Source organism: Sardina pilchardus, chromosome 3 (genome assembly GCF_963854185.1).
Source record: "Sardina pilchardus chromosome 3, fSarPil1.1, whole genome shotgun sequence".
In the NCBI taxonomy this organism is placed as follows: domain Eukaryota; kingdom Metazoa; phylum Chordata; class Actinopteri; order Clupeiformes; family Clupeidae; genus Sardina; species Sardina pilchardus.
In genome coordinates, this window is record NC_084996.1 from 27254558 (window position 1) to 27273120 (window position 18563).

The following is an 18563-nucleotide window of genomic DNA, read 5'->3' on the forward strand; positions in this document are numbered from 1 at the left end:
GATGGGGGAAGGGTTGAAGGTTATGGTGTATGCTCGTGTGTGTGTGTGTGTGTGTGTGTGTGTGTGTGTGTGTGTGTTGTGTTGGAGGGGGGGGGGGGGGGGGGTCCCGTGACCCATGCCATCATGAACAGTCTGCCCCCAGTCCCGTGATCCATGCCGTCATGGACAGTCTGCCCCATCGCCGGGAAAATCGAGTCGTCGGCAAATTCGATAGCGGCCCTAATCAATGGTGACATCCATGTTTGTTTGTGTCCCAGTGGGTCATGGCGTCGTCCGTTGGGTGCTCAGAGGTGAGGCGGGGCCAGATGCCATGGGTCTGATGAGGCTTGCATAACACAGGACTACAGTACCAACAGCGCACACACACACACACACACACACACACACACACACACACACACACACACAGTCAGTTGAGATACTGTAGTTCCCCTGAATTGTATGGTGTGTGTGTGTGCGTGTGTGTGTGTGTGTGTGTGTGTGTGTGTGTGTGTGTGTGTGTGTGTGTGTGTGTGCGTGTGTGTGTGTGTCTGTGAGGAGGCAACTGTAGTCCTTGGTATCAATACACTCCGCCTCTGTCAGAATTAATAAATAGATATGAAGTGCTCTAATGGAGCCTGTTGTGTAATGTGGGCCAGGTCCGACGGTGAACTTTCCGCTGGCATTTCACAGGCCGTGGGAGCCATTTATTCCAGCCGGGGTGAAAATTGAGTTTGCTCTGCAAATGGGATCGGCGCGTCTGATAACCACCTGGGTTTCGTGCTCGCTTACACACACACACACACACACACACACAGACACACACACACGCATGCGTGCATGCCGCAGAGGCAGAGCGATCTGCCTGCCCGCCTTGGTTGCCTCTGTGCACTGATGCCACCACCACCACCGCCGCCAAGTCGAGGAGAGATGCCAGGAGCAACCAGAGACGGCTGCACAACACCGCAAACAGCATGCACACACACACACACACACACACACACACACACACAGAAGCCCCAAAAGGCCACCTAAATCCTGCTAAAGCCGTGTTGTGGGAGCTGTAGATAAGAAGAAACATGCTTTATGAGTTTTGGGAGACAATGAGAACACGCAGGCAATAGATCACCGAGAGGGTCTAATGTGCCCCGCAGGGGCAATAGAGGCTAAATGACTGCAGGTGAAAGATTGTTGGGGACACTGGGATGCACAGCTCGCTAGACTATATTGGAATTTCCGGGACTTTCCCATGTGATGCTGGTACTGCTCCATGTATTATGGGGACACTGTGACATTACTGAGTGGGCAAGAGGGGAGTGGGCAGTGGAATGTTTCTGACCCCTCATATTGGCGTCTGTGCCAGGGCACAAGGCAATCTGCCACTGCCTGCCCTTTGTGGGGTTGGACTGTGTGTCCATGCCACACTGACCCGTGAGTGGTGAGGAGAACAGGATTCAGTTATTTACGGATTAGCCTGTCAGGGCTGCTGTGAGGACAGTGTGGGGCTAAACAAACAAACAAGCAAACAAACAAACAAACAAACAGATATTTAGGTTTGTACGTTCACTTCTCAGTTTTTAAAAATATGCGTTCCATATTGCTGGCAAGCACCACCTGGAATTCCTCCATCAAACATTGGATAGTAGAGACTGGTAGCAGGCATTTTAGTTTGCATCTTTAAATAGAACAGTGGCAAATTTCTCAAAAAAATGCTATCGATTTGTGCTACAGTACGGGTAGCGTATCTGGACAAAGCAGCGTAACCGGACACCACGTCGGCCCTGGGCTGCGCGGGGGCGCTGCTGTTGGCACCCGGTGCCCACCGGGCACCTCCCAGGGGCGCTGTTTGTCTGGTCCGCCATGACGAGCGCCAATTACTCTGCAGTGTTTGCTGGCAACTAATCAAAATTAAATGGCAGTGCCCATTAAAGGGGAGACCGGGCGGCCCGCCCGCCCCCTGCCTGCCCGCGCTGGACAGGCTGTAATTCACTCACTCGTTTCCGTGCGGTGGAGTCGTGGGGATGGCGTTCAGGGGGAGGAAAGAGACCCAAAGCGGTGAAAAAATAAGACATTCTTTTCGAGATTTGTCTCTCTTTTTTTAGCCTCTGGAACTTTTTTTCTACGTTGTTAAAATGTTTCTCAATTTCTTTGGGGGGTGTTTTGTAACCCTCCTGCAAAAAAGAAATTGTGCAGCGCTACATACAGTACAGCATGCATCCTCTCTGCAGTGGGGTATCAGAGCGCTCTACGGTGGATCTAATCTGATTTCTTCTTCTGCTTTTGCTTTTTATTCTCAATTTCCCTTCCATTACTTTCACATGCTACAATAAAGTGAACGGAAGAGTGCAGCGGAGAGGTAGCAGAGAGAGGGGGATGGAGAGGGGGAGAGGAGAGAGAGAGAAAGAGGCAAAGCGAGATTACTTTGTCTTTTTACTTTTCATCGTATTTTTCCACTTTGGTATATTAATTGCGTGGCTTCTGGTGCAGGGTGATTTGATAAAGCTTTCCCCACTTGCCCGCCCGGGATGGAACAATAGAGACTTCTCTTCTATCATCAGTCCACTCTCTTTTTCTCTCTCTCTCACTTTCACACACACACACACACACACACACACACACATACACACACACATACACACACACACACACACACACACACTCTCTCTTTTTTCTATCTCTCTCACATTCACACACACACACTCTCTTTCTCTTGTTCTATCTCTCACTTTCACACAGACACACACACACACATACAGTATATACACACACTCCCTCTATCTCTCTCACTGTCACACACACACATTTCACACACACACACACACACACACACACACACACACACACACACTGTCTCCATCTCTATCTGTCAGCTTCTCCATAGGGCCCTTGAAGCTCTGTAAATGTGCCTGTGCCTGATGCCAAATTCTCAGCCGCCGCTAACCCAAATGAATCATGCGACCAGAGTGCCATTGCTAATGGATTACTGGGGTTTGAGGAGGGGGGGGCAGAGCAGAATTATTGACACCGCATTCACGCTGCGGACATGTTTGTGTTTGTGTGCATTCAAATGAGCCAGACAGCCACAGTTTGCGGGCGGACACACACACACACACACACACACACACACACACACACACACACATTACTGGCTATAACCTCAATCGACCCGCAAGCCAGTAAGGCATACCATCAATATACAACATACAGTACATCCGCTCCCAGGTGGTTATTATGAATGGACACTGGTCTGAGCGTCTGGGAATGGGTGGTCCTAAGGAGCCTTAATGCATGCGTGTGTGTGTGTGTGTGTGTGTGTGTGTGTGTGTGTGTGTGTGTGTGTGTGTGTGTGTGTGTGTAGATGTGTGTGAGAGAGGGAATGAGGGTGGTTGTGTGCAACACTTGTGATAGGACCATCAAGAGAGGATGAAACATAGCCATATTTCAATACACACACACACAGACACACACACACACACACACACATAGGGGATAGATTTGTGAGAACATTATTTTGTGGTCTTCTATGCTATCTGTATTTATGGGCAAGCACCCCCCCCCCCCCCCCTCCAAAGAAGGGGGGGAAATTGGTATCTGCTTTTGTCAGTTTACCCCTGTGGGGGTTTGTTGCTTGTTAAAAAGTCCTGATAGAAAAATAGCAGCAACAACAAAAAAAACCCGGCAGTGACTGTGAGCTCGACAAGCCAATGCACAAACACACTCAAGCTGTCTGCTATTTTTACATTTCAGCTCGCTCACACCAAAGACTATTCTCTCTTGTTTCATTTGCTCTTCAAACAAATTGTATTCTAATGGGAGTCTGCATACATCTCTCTCTCTCTCTCTCTCTCTCTCTCTACATCCCAGCCACAACTCTCTTTCTGACCTTGTTGTACTTCCCACTCAGTCACACGGAGGTGTACAGTAGGCAGCGACAACGCACAAAGCCTGCTTAAATGCACGGGGGTTTTATTTCTCCATCATCACGCTATACTGTACTACTACTACTACTACTACTAGCCAGGGTGTAATGGACGAGGTCTTCCTCCTTGATGTGCGGTTATGAAAGCTCTTGTGAAGGCTATCACTGCCTCCCACTGATCTCCAGGCTGAGTGTCCTCAGGTCTAATCCCACCGCGATCGGTATACAGTACTCGCGTGGAGATGGTGTCGAGAGGCTCTTCTCTCCCAGATAGGAGCTCGAGGGCTGATTACTGGTGTTGAAATGGCCGAAGCATGGGGGGGGGGGGTGGGCTAGCCGCCACTAGCAGGTGGATCTGTTAAGACCTTGCCTTGTTTCCTCGATATGGTCTCCGTGTCCGGCTGTCCACAGAGGACGATGGGAATTTGGGACGTTTGGACACAGACTCCCACATCTCCTCTTTGTTCTTCTCCTCCTGTCTATCATTATCTCTGTGTCTGTCTGTCTCTCTTTCTCTCCCTCCCTCCCTCGCTCTCTCTCTCTCTCTCTGAAGCCCAGGTTCCAATGAATGCTTAATTATTGAAGTAGTCCCCGGCAGTCAGGGGTTTTCAAGTGGGTAATTAATTGTCAATTAGGCGATCAAGTCAGCGCTGCTGTTGGATCAACAACCTTGGAGGGCGACGCTGTGCGTTTGCAGATGGGGGACGCCTGCCATGCCACATGTTCCCTCCAGTCGCTCATATCTCAGCTGCGCTCTTTGATGTCCGTGTGCAGTCTGAGCCAGAGCTTTGTGTCGAGCGTTGTTTTTCTCACTGTCATTTCTCTTTTTTTTTTTTTTTTCAGTACAATTCCTTGCTAAGGTTTGTAGCCACACAAATGACAAAGGAAGCAAATCACAGTCAAGAACAGGAATGTGGTTTTGTTGAATATATTGTGCTACTCCAAGGCCATTTAAACAAAAATATGCCAAGGTGGATGTAAGGTGGAACATGACCATTATCTGACATGTTATTCATTTAACAAGAAAGACACCTGAAAGATGCATTTTGTTTCTTAAAGGAGACACGCCATACACTTTTCCAATTATTTCATAACATTCCCTGAGATGCTTTTGTATAGTCTGCAAAGCTGTTTAGAGGGGGGAATGTATTGGCTCATGTTTATCATGATGGCGTTGTTATAGCATACTCTGAATCTGATTTTGCAGCCAAGGCGTTATTTTTTATGCTAATTTGTCTAGATTCTAGATTGCCAACCCGGGGAGGTACCATAACAAATGAGAGCAGTTGTGATGTAGAATCGATATGCTTTTCTTATTTGCATGTGCTCTGTGACCATTTCCTTTCAATGGGCATTACAGGCAAAGAAGGGAGCAGTCCAATTTGAGGAGCTCAGTACATCCCCTGTAGTCACATTGACATACAGTACTGTAATCTTATTTCAAAGCAAAGAGGCATGCTCCCTTTAACACAGGCAAACGTGCAACAAAATCTTTCAGCAGGTCACAGGGTAAAAAAAATGGATACATTTTTTTTCAATCTCACTGAGATAAAGTCAACAAACTAAATTCCCTCTTGGATGGATGCAAATCCAAAGCAATGGTTATATGGCTGTGTCTATTAGTAGTAACCGCTCCAGTTGTAGTTGGATGCAATGCAGTGCAGATAGATGTTACGAGGTCTTACTTACAGTAGCCTAAGTCTTTTGAGTCAAGCATGCTTGTCACCATCTGCTCTTCTAGGCACTACAGAACAAGGCTGTGGGTTTGTGTGAGGAAAGCTCTGCGGTCTCTACTAATTACAGTCAGCGTTAAATGATGTATGAGCCAATGTGCAGAAACCCAGGAAAGATTATCATCATCATCATCACCATCAAGATGATCATCTTCATCATGACACGATGACGCCATGCTGTCACACAACACTTCCTCTCTCTCTCGATCGCTGTCCCTTATCTTTCCCTCTCTCCCTCCCTCCCTTTCCCTCTCTCTCTCTCAACACACACACACACACACACACACACACACACACACACACACACACACAGAGACACACACACCCACACACGCACACACTCTGGCGAGGCAGTGTGGCATCTCATTAAATATTGAAAGAAATCTGTCCTGAAAGGATCATAAATAGTCCTCCCCTCCCCTGTCGTGACATGCGGAGCGATGAACCTATTTTATTGAGTATTCATCATCATGCACGATCAGCTGATTCTCAGCGTGCCCATGACGACGGCGGAGTGCGGCGCGACGCCCCGCCGTATCAACAAGCTCCGCGACTCCCCTCCGCCAAGAGGCACGCACGAGAACTGAGAACTGAGCACGGGCTTGTTGAAATAGGAATTTTTGGGCGAGCGACAGCGTTCCAAAGGGACAAGCCAGTCTAGCGTTCCTCCCATCTAATGGCAGTAGATTTCTTACAAATCTGTTTATCTCCACTCCTGCTGATAGAATGCAGAAGTGTGTTCTTGTCTCGACAATGAATATGACAATGGCGTTATTGTGAGGGCTCAGCTGTTCCCCACAGTGCTCCATTTTTGTCGAGATGTGTTGTTGGTAGCGGGGGGGGGGGTGTAAGGTTGTATGATCACACGATTCCTTTTGTTAATTCCGGAGAGCTCCGGTGGTGGCGAATTGCAGGCTTTGTGAGTGACATTTTGCCGGAGCTCAATTTGTTTTGCTGTGTGTTTCTCTCTCAGTCGGTGGCGGGTCACGGTAATTGATTTGCAGCGCACGTCCCTCCTCTCATCAATCACAAACATGCTGATAAGGCGAGCCCGGATCACTGCAGCAGACAGAGAGAGAGAGAGAGGGATAGAGAGAGGGATAGAGAGTGAGTGAGGGAGGGAGGGAGGGAGTGAGTGAGAGAGTGAGTGAGAGAGAGAGGGAGAGAGAGAGCAGAGGCAAGTGAAAAAAAGAGTGAACACTTGTGTCTGAGAGTATTTGAGAGGGTGAAGAGAGAGAGAGAGAGAATGAATTTAAGACGAAAAAAATGGAAGCATAAAGAGAGAATATGTGGGCAGACGCGAGTGGTCAAAGGACAGAAACAAACAGCAGTCACTGCCGACAGTCAGAGAGAGGGACTACAACTACAAAGCAGAGAGAGAGAGAGAGAGAAAAGAGAAGAATGAACAAAAAAGATAGCAAGCACAAGCGAGAAACAGAAAAAAAGTGGCAAAAGTGAGCCGTAAAGACAGAAGTAAGGACGGAGAGAGAGAGGCTTTGCCGCCCGCTAGTCCGCTAATCCCCGAAGTGGAGGAGTATAATTAGTGTTTAAGGAGCTGTGTGAGGGAGTCTTCCTCCAAAGCAATCACCAGGCCCAATCTCCTGCTCCAGCTCCCACACTTGACTGGGAGGAAAGTGCCACACTCATCCAATTCAGAGAATGCGATAAGAATGACAGAATGACATGGCGGGTATTGAATATTGAGCTGAAGTGAAATCTCAATCTCAGCCTTTGAAACACTTACGGTAGCACTCTTCACATACAAGCGAAAATAAATTCACACATACATACACATACATTTTTTCAATTTTAATTTCAATTTCATTTCACTTATAGAGCGCCAAAACATGACACATGTTTCATGGCGCTTTACAGAGAGTTAAACATTCAGAGAGGGCCCATGAGTAACATGCATGCAGACGTGCATACATGCAAGCACATACACATACGCATTACATTTCAGTCATATCTATGAGTATACGTAGATAGTCTCAGCATGCAGTGGCTCATTGGTGCTGATTGCTGTACACCGTGCTTTAGTCTAGATACATTGTCAGCACCAAAAAATAGTCTTTTGTGTAATGCCTCTGCATGTGTTTGGGTGTGTGAGCGTATGTAACCTGAGAGCGAAGAATAGAGAGAGGAGAGAGAGAGGGAGAGAAAGAGAGAGAGAGGGAGGGAGGGAGTGTGCATGTCAAGGCTTGACAGATGCTGTGACAGTTACTGCTACTTACCCATTCTTGATGAAGGTAAATCAGGAGCATGAGTTATAGCTGCAGTGGGGAACAGCACAGATGCACACATGCACACTCAGAAACACACCACAGACACAGACACACACACTCAGACCCACACCACAGACACAGACACACACTCAGACCCGCACCACAGACACAGACACACACTCAGACCCGCACCACAGACACAGACATATACTCACACTTGGCAGAGATTTAGATTGCTACAACAATTAGTAGAGGACTCTTTTTCTACTACCTCAGCTCTCCTCTCTCCTTTACCCTCCTCACGCTAATATGATTAGCCGTCTTGATTGGCTCCCTTGGCATTGTGCTATATGACCTGACCGTGACATGCTTAGCAAACTAGCCAAAATGGCATTAGTAGACCAGGGACTTACTTATACTTTCGCAACCACATTACAGAATCTGCTGTGCTTATCATCTTCCGCGGAGACTCAAAATCTTTGCTTGAGAGTGATTTTCTATTTTTGTCCCTTTCTGCGTTAGATAATTATCATCATTTTAAGAAAAATGTGTAATCTGATTACTGGCTGCGTTGGCAGATAGATCATATCAGCAGTTTGAGCTGGTAACTCCTCAAATATATGCACATCTTTCTTATTGACTGTCTGCAGCACCGAGAGGGAGGGAAGTGTAGCCTCTTTCCTTCTCTCTCTCTCTCTCTCTCTCTCTCTCTCTCTCTCTCTCTCTCTCTCTCGCATTGTTTCTCTCCTCATCGCACTCTCTCTCTTCCTCTTATCACTCACCAGAAATTCCACCGAGACAAAGATTCAGTTGTCTTCATTATGACACAGTGCTTTAAAGTGTAATTTTCCAAGATGTGCACCTCCCTGAGACAAGGGGTTTTTCTGCGACGTGCCGGGCTTTTATTGTGTCGCCTCATAAACAAGACAGCTGAGGAGCTCGAGCTCCCCCCCTGCTTTTAAGAACAATTAAATCTGCGGGGGCACAAGTGCTGGCGTTTTCCATTCTGAATCTTAAAGGACTGCTAAAAGAGATTTTGCTGAATGGTGTTTAAACATTTAAAAAACCAAAGCACAGACAACCCAACGTCACAGAACTGCTAAACTGCGTCTTCATCGACGGCAGTGAAATCCAATACCAACACCCCGCTCGCTCGCTCGCGTGCCGCCATTAGTATAATACGCGCCAGCTAATTGAGTAGCACTTGTAGTTTCCAGCCCGGTCACGGCATTTTACATGTCTTTTTAGCAATTTCCTCTTTATTGCTCCTTGCTCCTTGCTAATTTGCAATTTGAGTGAAATAGCATTTAGGTAAGTCCCAGGCCCACTGTGCCACTGTGGACTTGCCTCTCCCAGTCTTCGCCACACTCATTAGGTTTTTAAGTGCAGGGAGTGTGCGGAGAGTATTTCCTACCCTGCGGGGAGACACAAGCAAATCTCCCTGTGCCTCCGAGATAGATTAGCCATGCTGCTCGTGTCACACTCTTTTGGTTTCACAGTCAAATTACATTTAGCCAACAATGCAAAATGCTAATATCCCCCGAAACCTAGGAAATGGGCTTTTGGAAAAGTGGCTTCGTGGCTCACGCTCAATGCTATTGGCTCGATAAACAGGAGCCGATGAGTAATCAAATCGTCGACATGGCCTCTATTCAGATGTTGCCGTTTGCTATTGTGTGGTCGAGTATTGTGCTAATATGAGGACATGTCTTCGATGTCGCAATGAAAAGGCTGTGCGTTCACATTTATAACCTAATACATGCACATACACACCTAATAGACGCACACTTAAAGCATTTAGCCTCGTTCAGGCGTATCTTTCTCAGCAGGGTGCATTGTCATCTCTTTCATCTGAAGTGGAGGGTGTTGGTGGTGGTACAGTGCTGGAATTCTCCCATGTAGCATTACCTTTATCCGCCATCACGCTTCAATGCGTCGTCCTATCGCATGCTCGCCTTTATCGCAGCTCGTAACCGACACAACCGAACGGCCATCAAATGACATCCCTCACGTACATGTGAATTAGTCTGTTGGCTGCACGGTCTCGTGGGACAATTTTCCAATCATCATGTCTCGCATTCTATTTTTTTCCTCCCTCCTCCCTCCTCCCCCATCATTTTTAAATGTTCTGTTGAGTCCACTGGACCGCAACACATGGGCATCACGGGTTCACGCTGCACCAAGGCCTCCCACAGGATTGTGAAGCATCTGCTCTACTTAGCACCAGCGAGCACCTTTTATATAGGCCGCACACAGCAGCCTATACAAGCTGAGCTCCAATGTGACATTGGAAACGGTTGGCGTTCAATGTCAACAAATTACAACAAAGAATGCTAGGCTGCTGTATCGTCCAGTCTTTGTTTAGCCTCGTCTCCTCAAGACAGATATGATTGGCACTCAATGTCGCGGTCTAATTAAAAGTGCTAAGATGCCATTCAGCGTTTAGCTGTGGCATGAGTGCAAATGAGAGTCTGGCTGTTTTTTGACCGGCACAGAAATAGCGCAGCGGTGGCGTTAGCCCTGCGGAGGCAGCACCCAGGGGGTGCCTGGCAAGAGTTAAACTGCAGACAGGCCTCTCGTTAGCACGTCGCGGCGCTGCGCCGCACTGTGCGGCGCGGCTAATCAACATCTGTTGCTGGGAACGTTCAATCAGTGCCACTAATGCAGCTGGTATATTTTATTAAACGCCTTTCCACCGAAATAGAAAATGAAACCCCGCGACCGGAAGAAGCAGATCTCTGCCGCGCCTAATGACTGCGCCATGCCAGCCTTATCACGGTCAGATTAAACAATGAGTCGGATCGGGCTAATTTAGCACAAAGACGCCGCTGTCAGAAAGATGGACTTTTGGAGAAGGTCCGTTCCAAATCAGGGACGGAGTGATTGTTTCAGGCCAAGCCAGGGTCTTTTGTCCTGATGAGGTGTCGCTTTGCTGCTTCGCATTGAATTTGCCAGGTGTGACTTAATTAGATTGATTCTTATCGCACTTACACAGGTAGCGTTAAGCCTAATCAAGCAATGTGCTTCCAAAAATAAATCAGCGACGGGAGAGATCCCCCCCCCCACACACACACACACACACACACACACCAACCCCAACCCCTTCCCTAGCCTATGCTCGTAACCGAGAGGGCAAAAAAAAAATGGAGACACTCGCTGTCAGGGTTTAGTTTGCCGTCACATGTCCCCCCGCACACACACACACACGCGCGCACAGCACACGCAACACTTGTCCGTGGCGAGGACATTGTTTTGACATTGAGTATCTGCGCGAGGGCATGCCGTCGACAGGCCGAACAAGAGAGACCAGAGTGATCTGATGTCCGTTCTTCTGCTCGCTGTTGCCCGCTCATTTTCTCATATCAGGGGCCGAAAAAATGCGATGCCGGAAAATGTGAACATCCGAATGGTTCTGCGGCCGCTCCGTCCCCCCCCCCAGTAGACTCTTTTGAAGAGCAGCACAATAGACAGGGACATGAGGGCTTTGTTCTCGAGCTGCGTTTGGACGGAAAAAGTGCACTGCAGTTATTACAGCGGGACAATGGCTATCTCCAAAACGGCACGAATTTGAGAACTCACAAAGGCTTTTAAATTATCGCAGGACTTTGTAATCGTATTACGAGACTTTTCTTAGTCTTTGCCTTATAGTAGCATTTGCATTTTTTTTTTTTTTTGGCAGGGAAAGAGGACATTATTAAATTGGGTTCAGCATATCACATTTTAGCTATTGGCTCTACTTTAAAGTACTCAATGTTTCAGCTTGCTCTTTAATTTGAATTTGGAATGATGTTTTGAATCTTCACTTAACAAGACCTCGAAGGATATTTTTGTCCAACATAAATAAACCATTCTCCTCCCTTTTTCCCCCTTTTTCCTTCTCTCCTTCCTCTCTCTGTGTCTCCACAGGACGTGAAGTCCACGTTCTTCCAGTTCGGAGCGTCCATCCAGCAGGAGGCGCTCCTGATGCTCAACATCATGGAGGAGTACGACTGGCACGTCTTCTCCATCGTGACCAGCAAGTTCCCCGGCTACCTGGACTTCATCACCATCCTCAAGACCACGGTGGAGAACAGCTTCGTGGGCTGGGACCTGCAGCACATCATCACGCTGGACGCGGTCGACGGCGACAGCAAGTCGCAGATCATGCTCAAGAAGGTCCAGTCGCCGGTCATCCTGCTCTTCTGCTCCAAGGACGAGGCCGTCTACATCCTGGAGGAGGGCCGCTCGCTGGGGCTCACCGGCTACGACTACAAGTGGATCGTGCCCAGCCTGACCACGGGCAACCCGGACATCACCCCGGACGAGTTCCCCTCTGGGATGGTGTCCGTCTCCTACGACGACTGGGACTACCCCTTGGAGGCGCGCGTGCGCGACGGCCTTGGGATTATTACCACGGCGGCGGTGGCCATGCTGGAAGAGTACGGGGACATTCCGGAGGCCAAGACCAGCTGCTATGGCCCCATGGAGAAGGCCAAGTTGCCAGCCAGCGCTTTGCACAAGTAAGCCGATGTGGTGTCTTTATTATGCGTCGCGGTACAAGTTAAGTTACTTTGTTTGTCCTGAAGGGACACGTTTAACCCATCCAGGGTTAGTGTGTGCACACATACACACTAGTAGCAGTGATCTCACCAGGAGCGCAGACTTACTGTACATACACACACACACACACACACACACACGCACACTAGGAGCACACATACACACTCTGAACAGTGGGCAGCCCTTGATCAGGTGTGAGAGAAACAGTGGGGGGGTTAGGTGGCTTACTCTAGGGCTCCTCATCCATGGATGTGAAGTGCTCCTCAATCATTCCACCCACCCATATGTTTCCTACCAGCCAGTCCCCCAGCCACAGCAGTGGGCCGCCCTTGATCAGGTGTGCAGGAGGCAGTCGGGGGGTTAGGTGCCTTACTCTCGAGAGCGCTGTGGAGTGCTGTTCAATCACTCCGCCCACCCATATTTTCCAACCAGTTAATAACGATATAATTGTGGTCTATCATTTTGAAAAATGTATTTCTACCGATGATAACCCTTTTCAGCGCTAAGACAAGCACATTTTGTCTACTTGCTCCCACTCATATTAACATTTAATGTGAATCACTTGACTTAGGTCACGAAGACCCATTACTACTGCTGCTTAAGATTGGCTTATTTTCTGCATAGCTCAAATGTGGAGAAATGTCTGTGTCAGTCCACTTGGTCAAGTGATGCAAAATCCAAAACTGACAAAAGACGAAGTTGTACAGCTGCCAGAAAACTCGGGATAGTGAACCTGGTCTCAACTTCAGAGAGTACAAATGGCATATGCTTAATTGTTATGATTATTAGAGGGGTCTTCAAAGGTCCCAGAAGGGGTTCTTGGAACCAAAAGGTTTCTGAACCCTTGCCCTAACGAGCAGGCCATATATAACCAACCGTATTGTAGGAAGGCTAGATCACCAGTGACAAAGGTAACCTAAGAACTCTTTTTGCAAGAAGTCTCACACCCCAACCCCGCAAGCTGTGGCCTCGGTTGGCTCTTTCTTGTGTTCCCAGACTAAGAGCCCGACTCCCTTCTTTTCTGCGTTTGAAACATTTAAAGAGGAGTTACGGGAAAATGCATTTCTGTTGAAACCATCAAACAAGTCAGTTAAATGGAGAGAGAGAGAGGGGAGAGGGAGCAAAAAGACAGATACAACAGAGATAGGACAACAGAGAGAGAGAGCGAGCGTGAGAGAGACAGAGAGAGAGAAAGGGAGGGGGAGAGAGCAATGGAGGGAAAAAGGGAGCAAGGAAAAGAACACCCTGGAGGTTTAAAGAAAGAAAAAACATTGGACAAGCATACAGTATGCAAAATTCATAGTTCATCTCTGCTGTTTCACCCGAGTGTGAGGCAGGGGAGTGGTGGGTAATTTAAGAGCTAAGAGTGCTCGGGCAGGCATGCTCTGTAATCAAACAGGGATGTTTGAGGCGCTCAGACACCCAAAAAAAGTCCAGGGCTCGTCATTGTGGGGTGAGCTGGCACACCTCATGCCCCCCCTCCACTCCACTCTCCCTCTCCCCTCTCTCCTCTCCTCTGCTCTCTCCACTCTGCTCTGCTTTGAGGTCCCAGAGGGAACAGCAAAACTCCATTGCTTTTAATGAGCTCCGCTTCAACACACCGCTTCCTGAAAGAGGGGTGAGCGTTCGAGAGCCAGAGAGAGAGAGAGCGAGAGAGAGAGAGAGACAGAGAGAGTGAGAGAGAGAAAAGAGAGGAAGACTGAGATAAAGAGAGTAATTTAGGCAGAGAGAATGAGAGAGAGAGGGGGAAGGAACAGAGAGAAAGAGGAGGAACAGCAGGGGGCTCTTAGCAAATGCATTTTGAGAACGCTCACACACACACACACACACACACACACACACACACACACACACACACACACACAAAAAGAACTGTTTAAAGAACTGCTGATAAGAGTGCGCCTGCATTTTGTTCCATGTCCTCCAGCCGCCTTCACTCCACTGTGAGGATCTGAAAAGCCTGTCGTCGTCGTGCCAGAGCTGCCCCTGCCAGTCCCGAGTCTGGATACCCCATATGCCCGGCTGGCACGTTTCGCCTTGGCGAGGCCTGGCGAAGGGGGGTGGGGGTGGAGTTGGGTGGAAGGCTGATGGAAAAGGGGTGTGGGGGGAGGGGAGGACAGGCCACCCCATATATGGGCCAGGCAGTGTTGCCCGCCCAAGGTAGTCCGCCAGGTGTCCGGCGCACATTAATTCATGTGGGCTAGGCACAGATGGTCCAATCCAGGGCCAGAGAGTGGGGGTCCAGAGAAGGGAAGGCTGTGCAAGGAGGGGGTAGGTGGGTGGATGGGGAGGATCATGCCTGGCTGTGGTCGGTTAGTATGGGATCAGGTCTTCTGGGTCATGTCTGAAGTCAAAGGAGAGCATGTTCGGGAAATAGGATCCGCTGCAGAGAGAACCGTGGATCTAGAGACACAGGTGGAGGGGAACGAGAGGGGATAGGAGGGGGAGAACAGGATGCATCTCTGAGGTTGACGCTACGCATACCAAAGCAGGGCTCGTAATAAATATTATGGGCATCCATAACAGGCAATTATGCTTTTAGGAGACAATGGCTGGGTACCGTGCAAGGGGTTGAGAGACAATCTGGGTGCATTATTTAAAGACTTTGTTTCGGTGCCCTTTGCAGGTTTGTACACAATGACATTATCAAAATAGGCAACAATTGGAAGAAATACTCCTTGCTTGTAAACTTCCAGCTGCATTTCAAGATCTTGTTAAAATGAAGTGTCAGAAGTCATGGTGAAATATAGGGTCCCTGAGCAAAATTTTCCTTTATGACAGATTTACGACTCTCATCGCAAGTGCTCTGAACAGCGGACCTTAGCAAAATTTAGCCTTCATATATCAGTGACGAATACTGAAATTACCTGTCAACAGCAGAGAGAGCACAGTGGAGTCTGTCCCCCCATTCTCTCCCGTGGAGTTTGGGACTCGGGGGCTACCTGTCAACAGTGCTCTACGGGGGCCATAGATTTTCCCACATAAAGGACACTTTAAACACCGGCGGAGAGGGGCGGAGACCTGCTCATGTCCTGCCCTGGGCACGAGGGGGGGGAGGAGGAGGGAGGAATGCCGCCAGCCACCAGGGGAGACCGCGAGAACAATGGTCCCCAAAACATGACCCCCACCCCCCCCCCACCCCGTGGACCAAATGGTAAAAATGACTCCTGTCATCTCCAGTGAAAGTGAACTGCCCTGAAGCGGGGCCAGGCAGGAGTCTGGCAAACAGCAGCACGCACGCACGCACGCACGCACGCCGCCCCACACCAAGCCCATCCATTTCAGATGGATTCCTAAGGAGGGCCTCTTTGTGCCAAAACAAGACATAAATCGTGCCCACCTGAACCAGGCCAGAAATGAAATGGAGGTACATGACATACTGATGGCCTGATCTGACATCTGCTCTTTGATCTGTGGGCCTACCATGGACTTTCTTACTTTCAAAAGCTCCCCTGCTGAACTTAGTAGTTTCTTCAACAAGCACTGCATCAAGCCTTTTATAAGCTATACGCCTTAGAGGAACATAGACTACTACCTTGCTGAAATTGATAGTCTTTTAGGCTTGTATTTTTGAATATATCTCACAGGGACACAACCCCTCTGCCTAGTGTGTCCAAGGCTGTGCTCATCCAGCCTCTCTCTCCCCCATGAGCCCCTCCTCATGGCTGGCCCTCACCGGTGGGATCTGCCCACCCCCTGCTACAGTGCAAGAGATGGGTATTGTTTGCCCCTGGTCACTGGTGATTAGAGGCAGCATGGGGCAGCTGGGGGGTGGTGGTGTTGGTCAGGGCAGCGACGGCGGCAGGAGGCCGCTTTGCCTGCATTAGGCATGGCCGTCCCCCGTCGACCGGGCCTTCCTCTCTCGGCCTCCTGCCTGTGGTGAAAATGCCAGGGTGCGGCGCCCGCGGTACCACCCTAATGCCACACGCCGGGCCGGGGCAGAGAGCTCGGCTCAGCTATATATGAGTCCGCAGCGTGGGCACTTTGGCATGGCGCCTCAACTGGATGCGACCGGCTACAGAGGAGATTTCATTTTGTTTTGTTAACTGGAGTGGGGTGTGACGTCAGTGGCTTTGTCCACATCACAGTCGTTTTTTTTTTTTCACCCCCTTCCTCTCTGTAAAAATTCTTTATTGGTGAATGAATTTGATTAATGGCTTCGGAAACAGGGCTGCTGAAGAACTCGGCTGTCTTTTGTTACTTTATGAGACTATAAATATACTGGGAGGAAGGGGAAAAAAAAAATTGGTGCGCACATACAGACAGATTTCATTTCACATTCAAAGCTTTCATAGAGGGGAACTGTCATTTTGTGGATATTTTCCCCTTTTCCCTCAGGGTGTAGTAGAAGTCACCTTAAAATGCAGACTCTTAGGTAGGCCACCGAGAGCCTAAACGGAACAGTGTCCTGTGCTCGGGCTCCGTGGCATCTGCTTACGCCCCCCTGGTGGCCAAGCTGGGAATGGCAGGTTGCAGGTGAGCCGCCTGCTGCCGCTGGAAATAGAGCTGCGATGAGCTCATGAAATGAACCATTAATCTGATGACTGTTGTGACAGCGCCGCAGTCTGAATAGAGAGCAGGCAATCCTCGGGAGAATCAATAACCTCATCTAAGCTGAGCCGCAGTTACTGAGCAACACACACACACACACACACACATACACACACACACATATACAACACACAAACACACACACACAATCACACCCTCCCTCCATCTCTTCCTAAATATAGCAAACAACAAATACAACCAGATTTGTCAAATTATTCAAAAGCATATTGTACATCCTCTTATTAGGGATGGCTGCAGTAAACAATTCTATACACACATACCATACAAAGTCTATTCCATTCTTCTACTCTGGAATCAAACTTTATTAGTTTGGAGGCGTATTTATTCAAGGAAGGAGGATTGCAACCGCCATAATAAACCCATTAAGTACCTCAAGGAAGACGGAGGTAATGGTTTGTTTTTCTTGGGGGTTGGAAAAAAGGCCCTGATGCTTTTAACTGCCCCCAACCCCCCCGCCCCGCATGTCTGTGTCCGGCTCCCTCCTGTCCGCTGTCCACTCACCTCACGTCCCCCTTCAGTGCCTCGTCCTCGCCTCAGACCCCCTCTTCTGCTGTCGCCATATTGGCGCGTCTGGACGCTGTCGCTGTGGGTCTGTGTGGCCCAGTTTAGATCAGATGCTCTCAGGGAGCGCGCCGATGGGATGTGCACTCATTCTGCCATCTCTCTGGGTCCGCGCAGCCCTTCGCCTGCCACCCACACCCCCCCACATCCCCCACCTCCATCCCCATCCGCGAGCCCCAGGTAAAAATCTCCAGGATGGCAAGACACAGTGGCACGGCCTCATGGCTCCCTAATGGAGCTCACAAATGGCTGCCAGACTGTTTCTCTGTCTGTCTGTCTGTCTGTCACAAGGTGCTCCGATTTCCCAGGGTGCCGTTCGGGGCTGAGCGGGCTGCACTGCGAATCAGCATGTGTGAAATGCCGATGCGTCATATTAACGGGTTAACTGCCTCAGACGAGAGTAGGCAGGGTGCGCTAATTGGTGTTGAGTAATTAATAATATTAATAGTCGCTTGGCTGAATCACAATGAAATTATTATTATTTTTTTTTAATTATTGTTATTTTCCGAAGAGATAGCCTATGCATGATGGTGCATTTCGCTGGCTGGGTTGCTTTCCTAATCTCTGACCTCGCGCGCAAAAAAAGTTGAATTATGTTGATGGAGTCGATTTAAGATGTAGTTCGAGCCGCCGCGAGCACCGTGGGCGGGAGGACCGTCGGCAGCTCTCGGCCGAAGCGATCCGCCCGCTAATTATGACGGCTTTCCCCTGTACGTCTGGCCGAGACCTCCTGCCGCGTCTCATTAGCGCCTGCCCTCTCCGTCTGAGAGCCTAGCGAAAAAGCGCTTTGAAGCCGACCCTACGCACGCGCTCGGGGGCCTCTCACCGTCCGCCACCCGGTCTTCTTGCTGCGAAGAAAAAAAACATGCTATTGCGTTTATGGTTGTGCTGTTTTTTTGATTAGGTTGGAAACTTAGGAGTCGTGTAGTGTAATTGTTCTGTTTCACAGTCCAGAGTAGGGTCTCTCCCAGGGGTCAGTAGCATTTATTCGTGTAAAAATAGCCACTTCATGAATCTGGTGAAGCACATCATATC

At 49.0% G+C, this 18563-nt stretch overlaps 1 protein-coding gene across 1 annotated transcript in view; it reads left to right on the forward strand.

Annotated features, from left to right (window-relative positions):
• Nucleotides 1–18563, forward strand: part of grin2aa (glutamate receptor, ionotropic, N-methyl D-aspartate 2A, a) — a 148950-nt gene that overhangs the window by 77653 nt on the left and 52734 nt on the right. The window contains exon 2 of the mRNA XM_062530987.1: nucleotides 11763–12355. Coding sequence (XP_062386971.1) covers nucleotides 11763–12355 — 593 coding nt within the window. The remainder of the gene's footprint in view (nucleotides 1–11762; nucleotides 12356–18563) is intronic.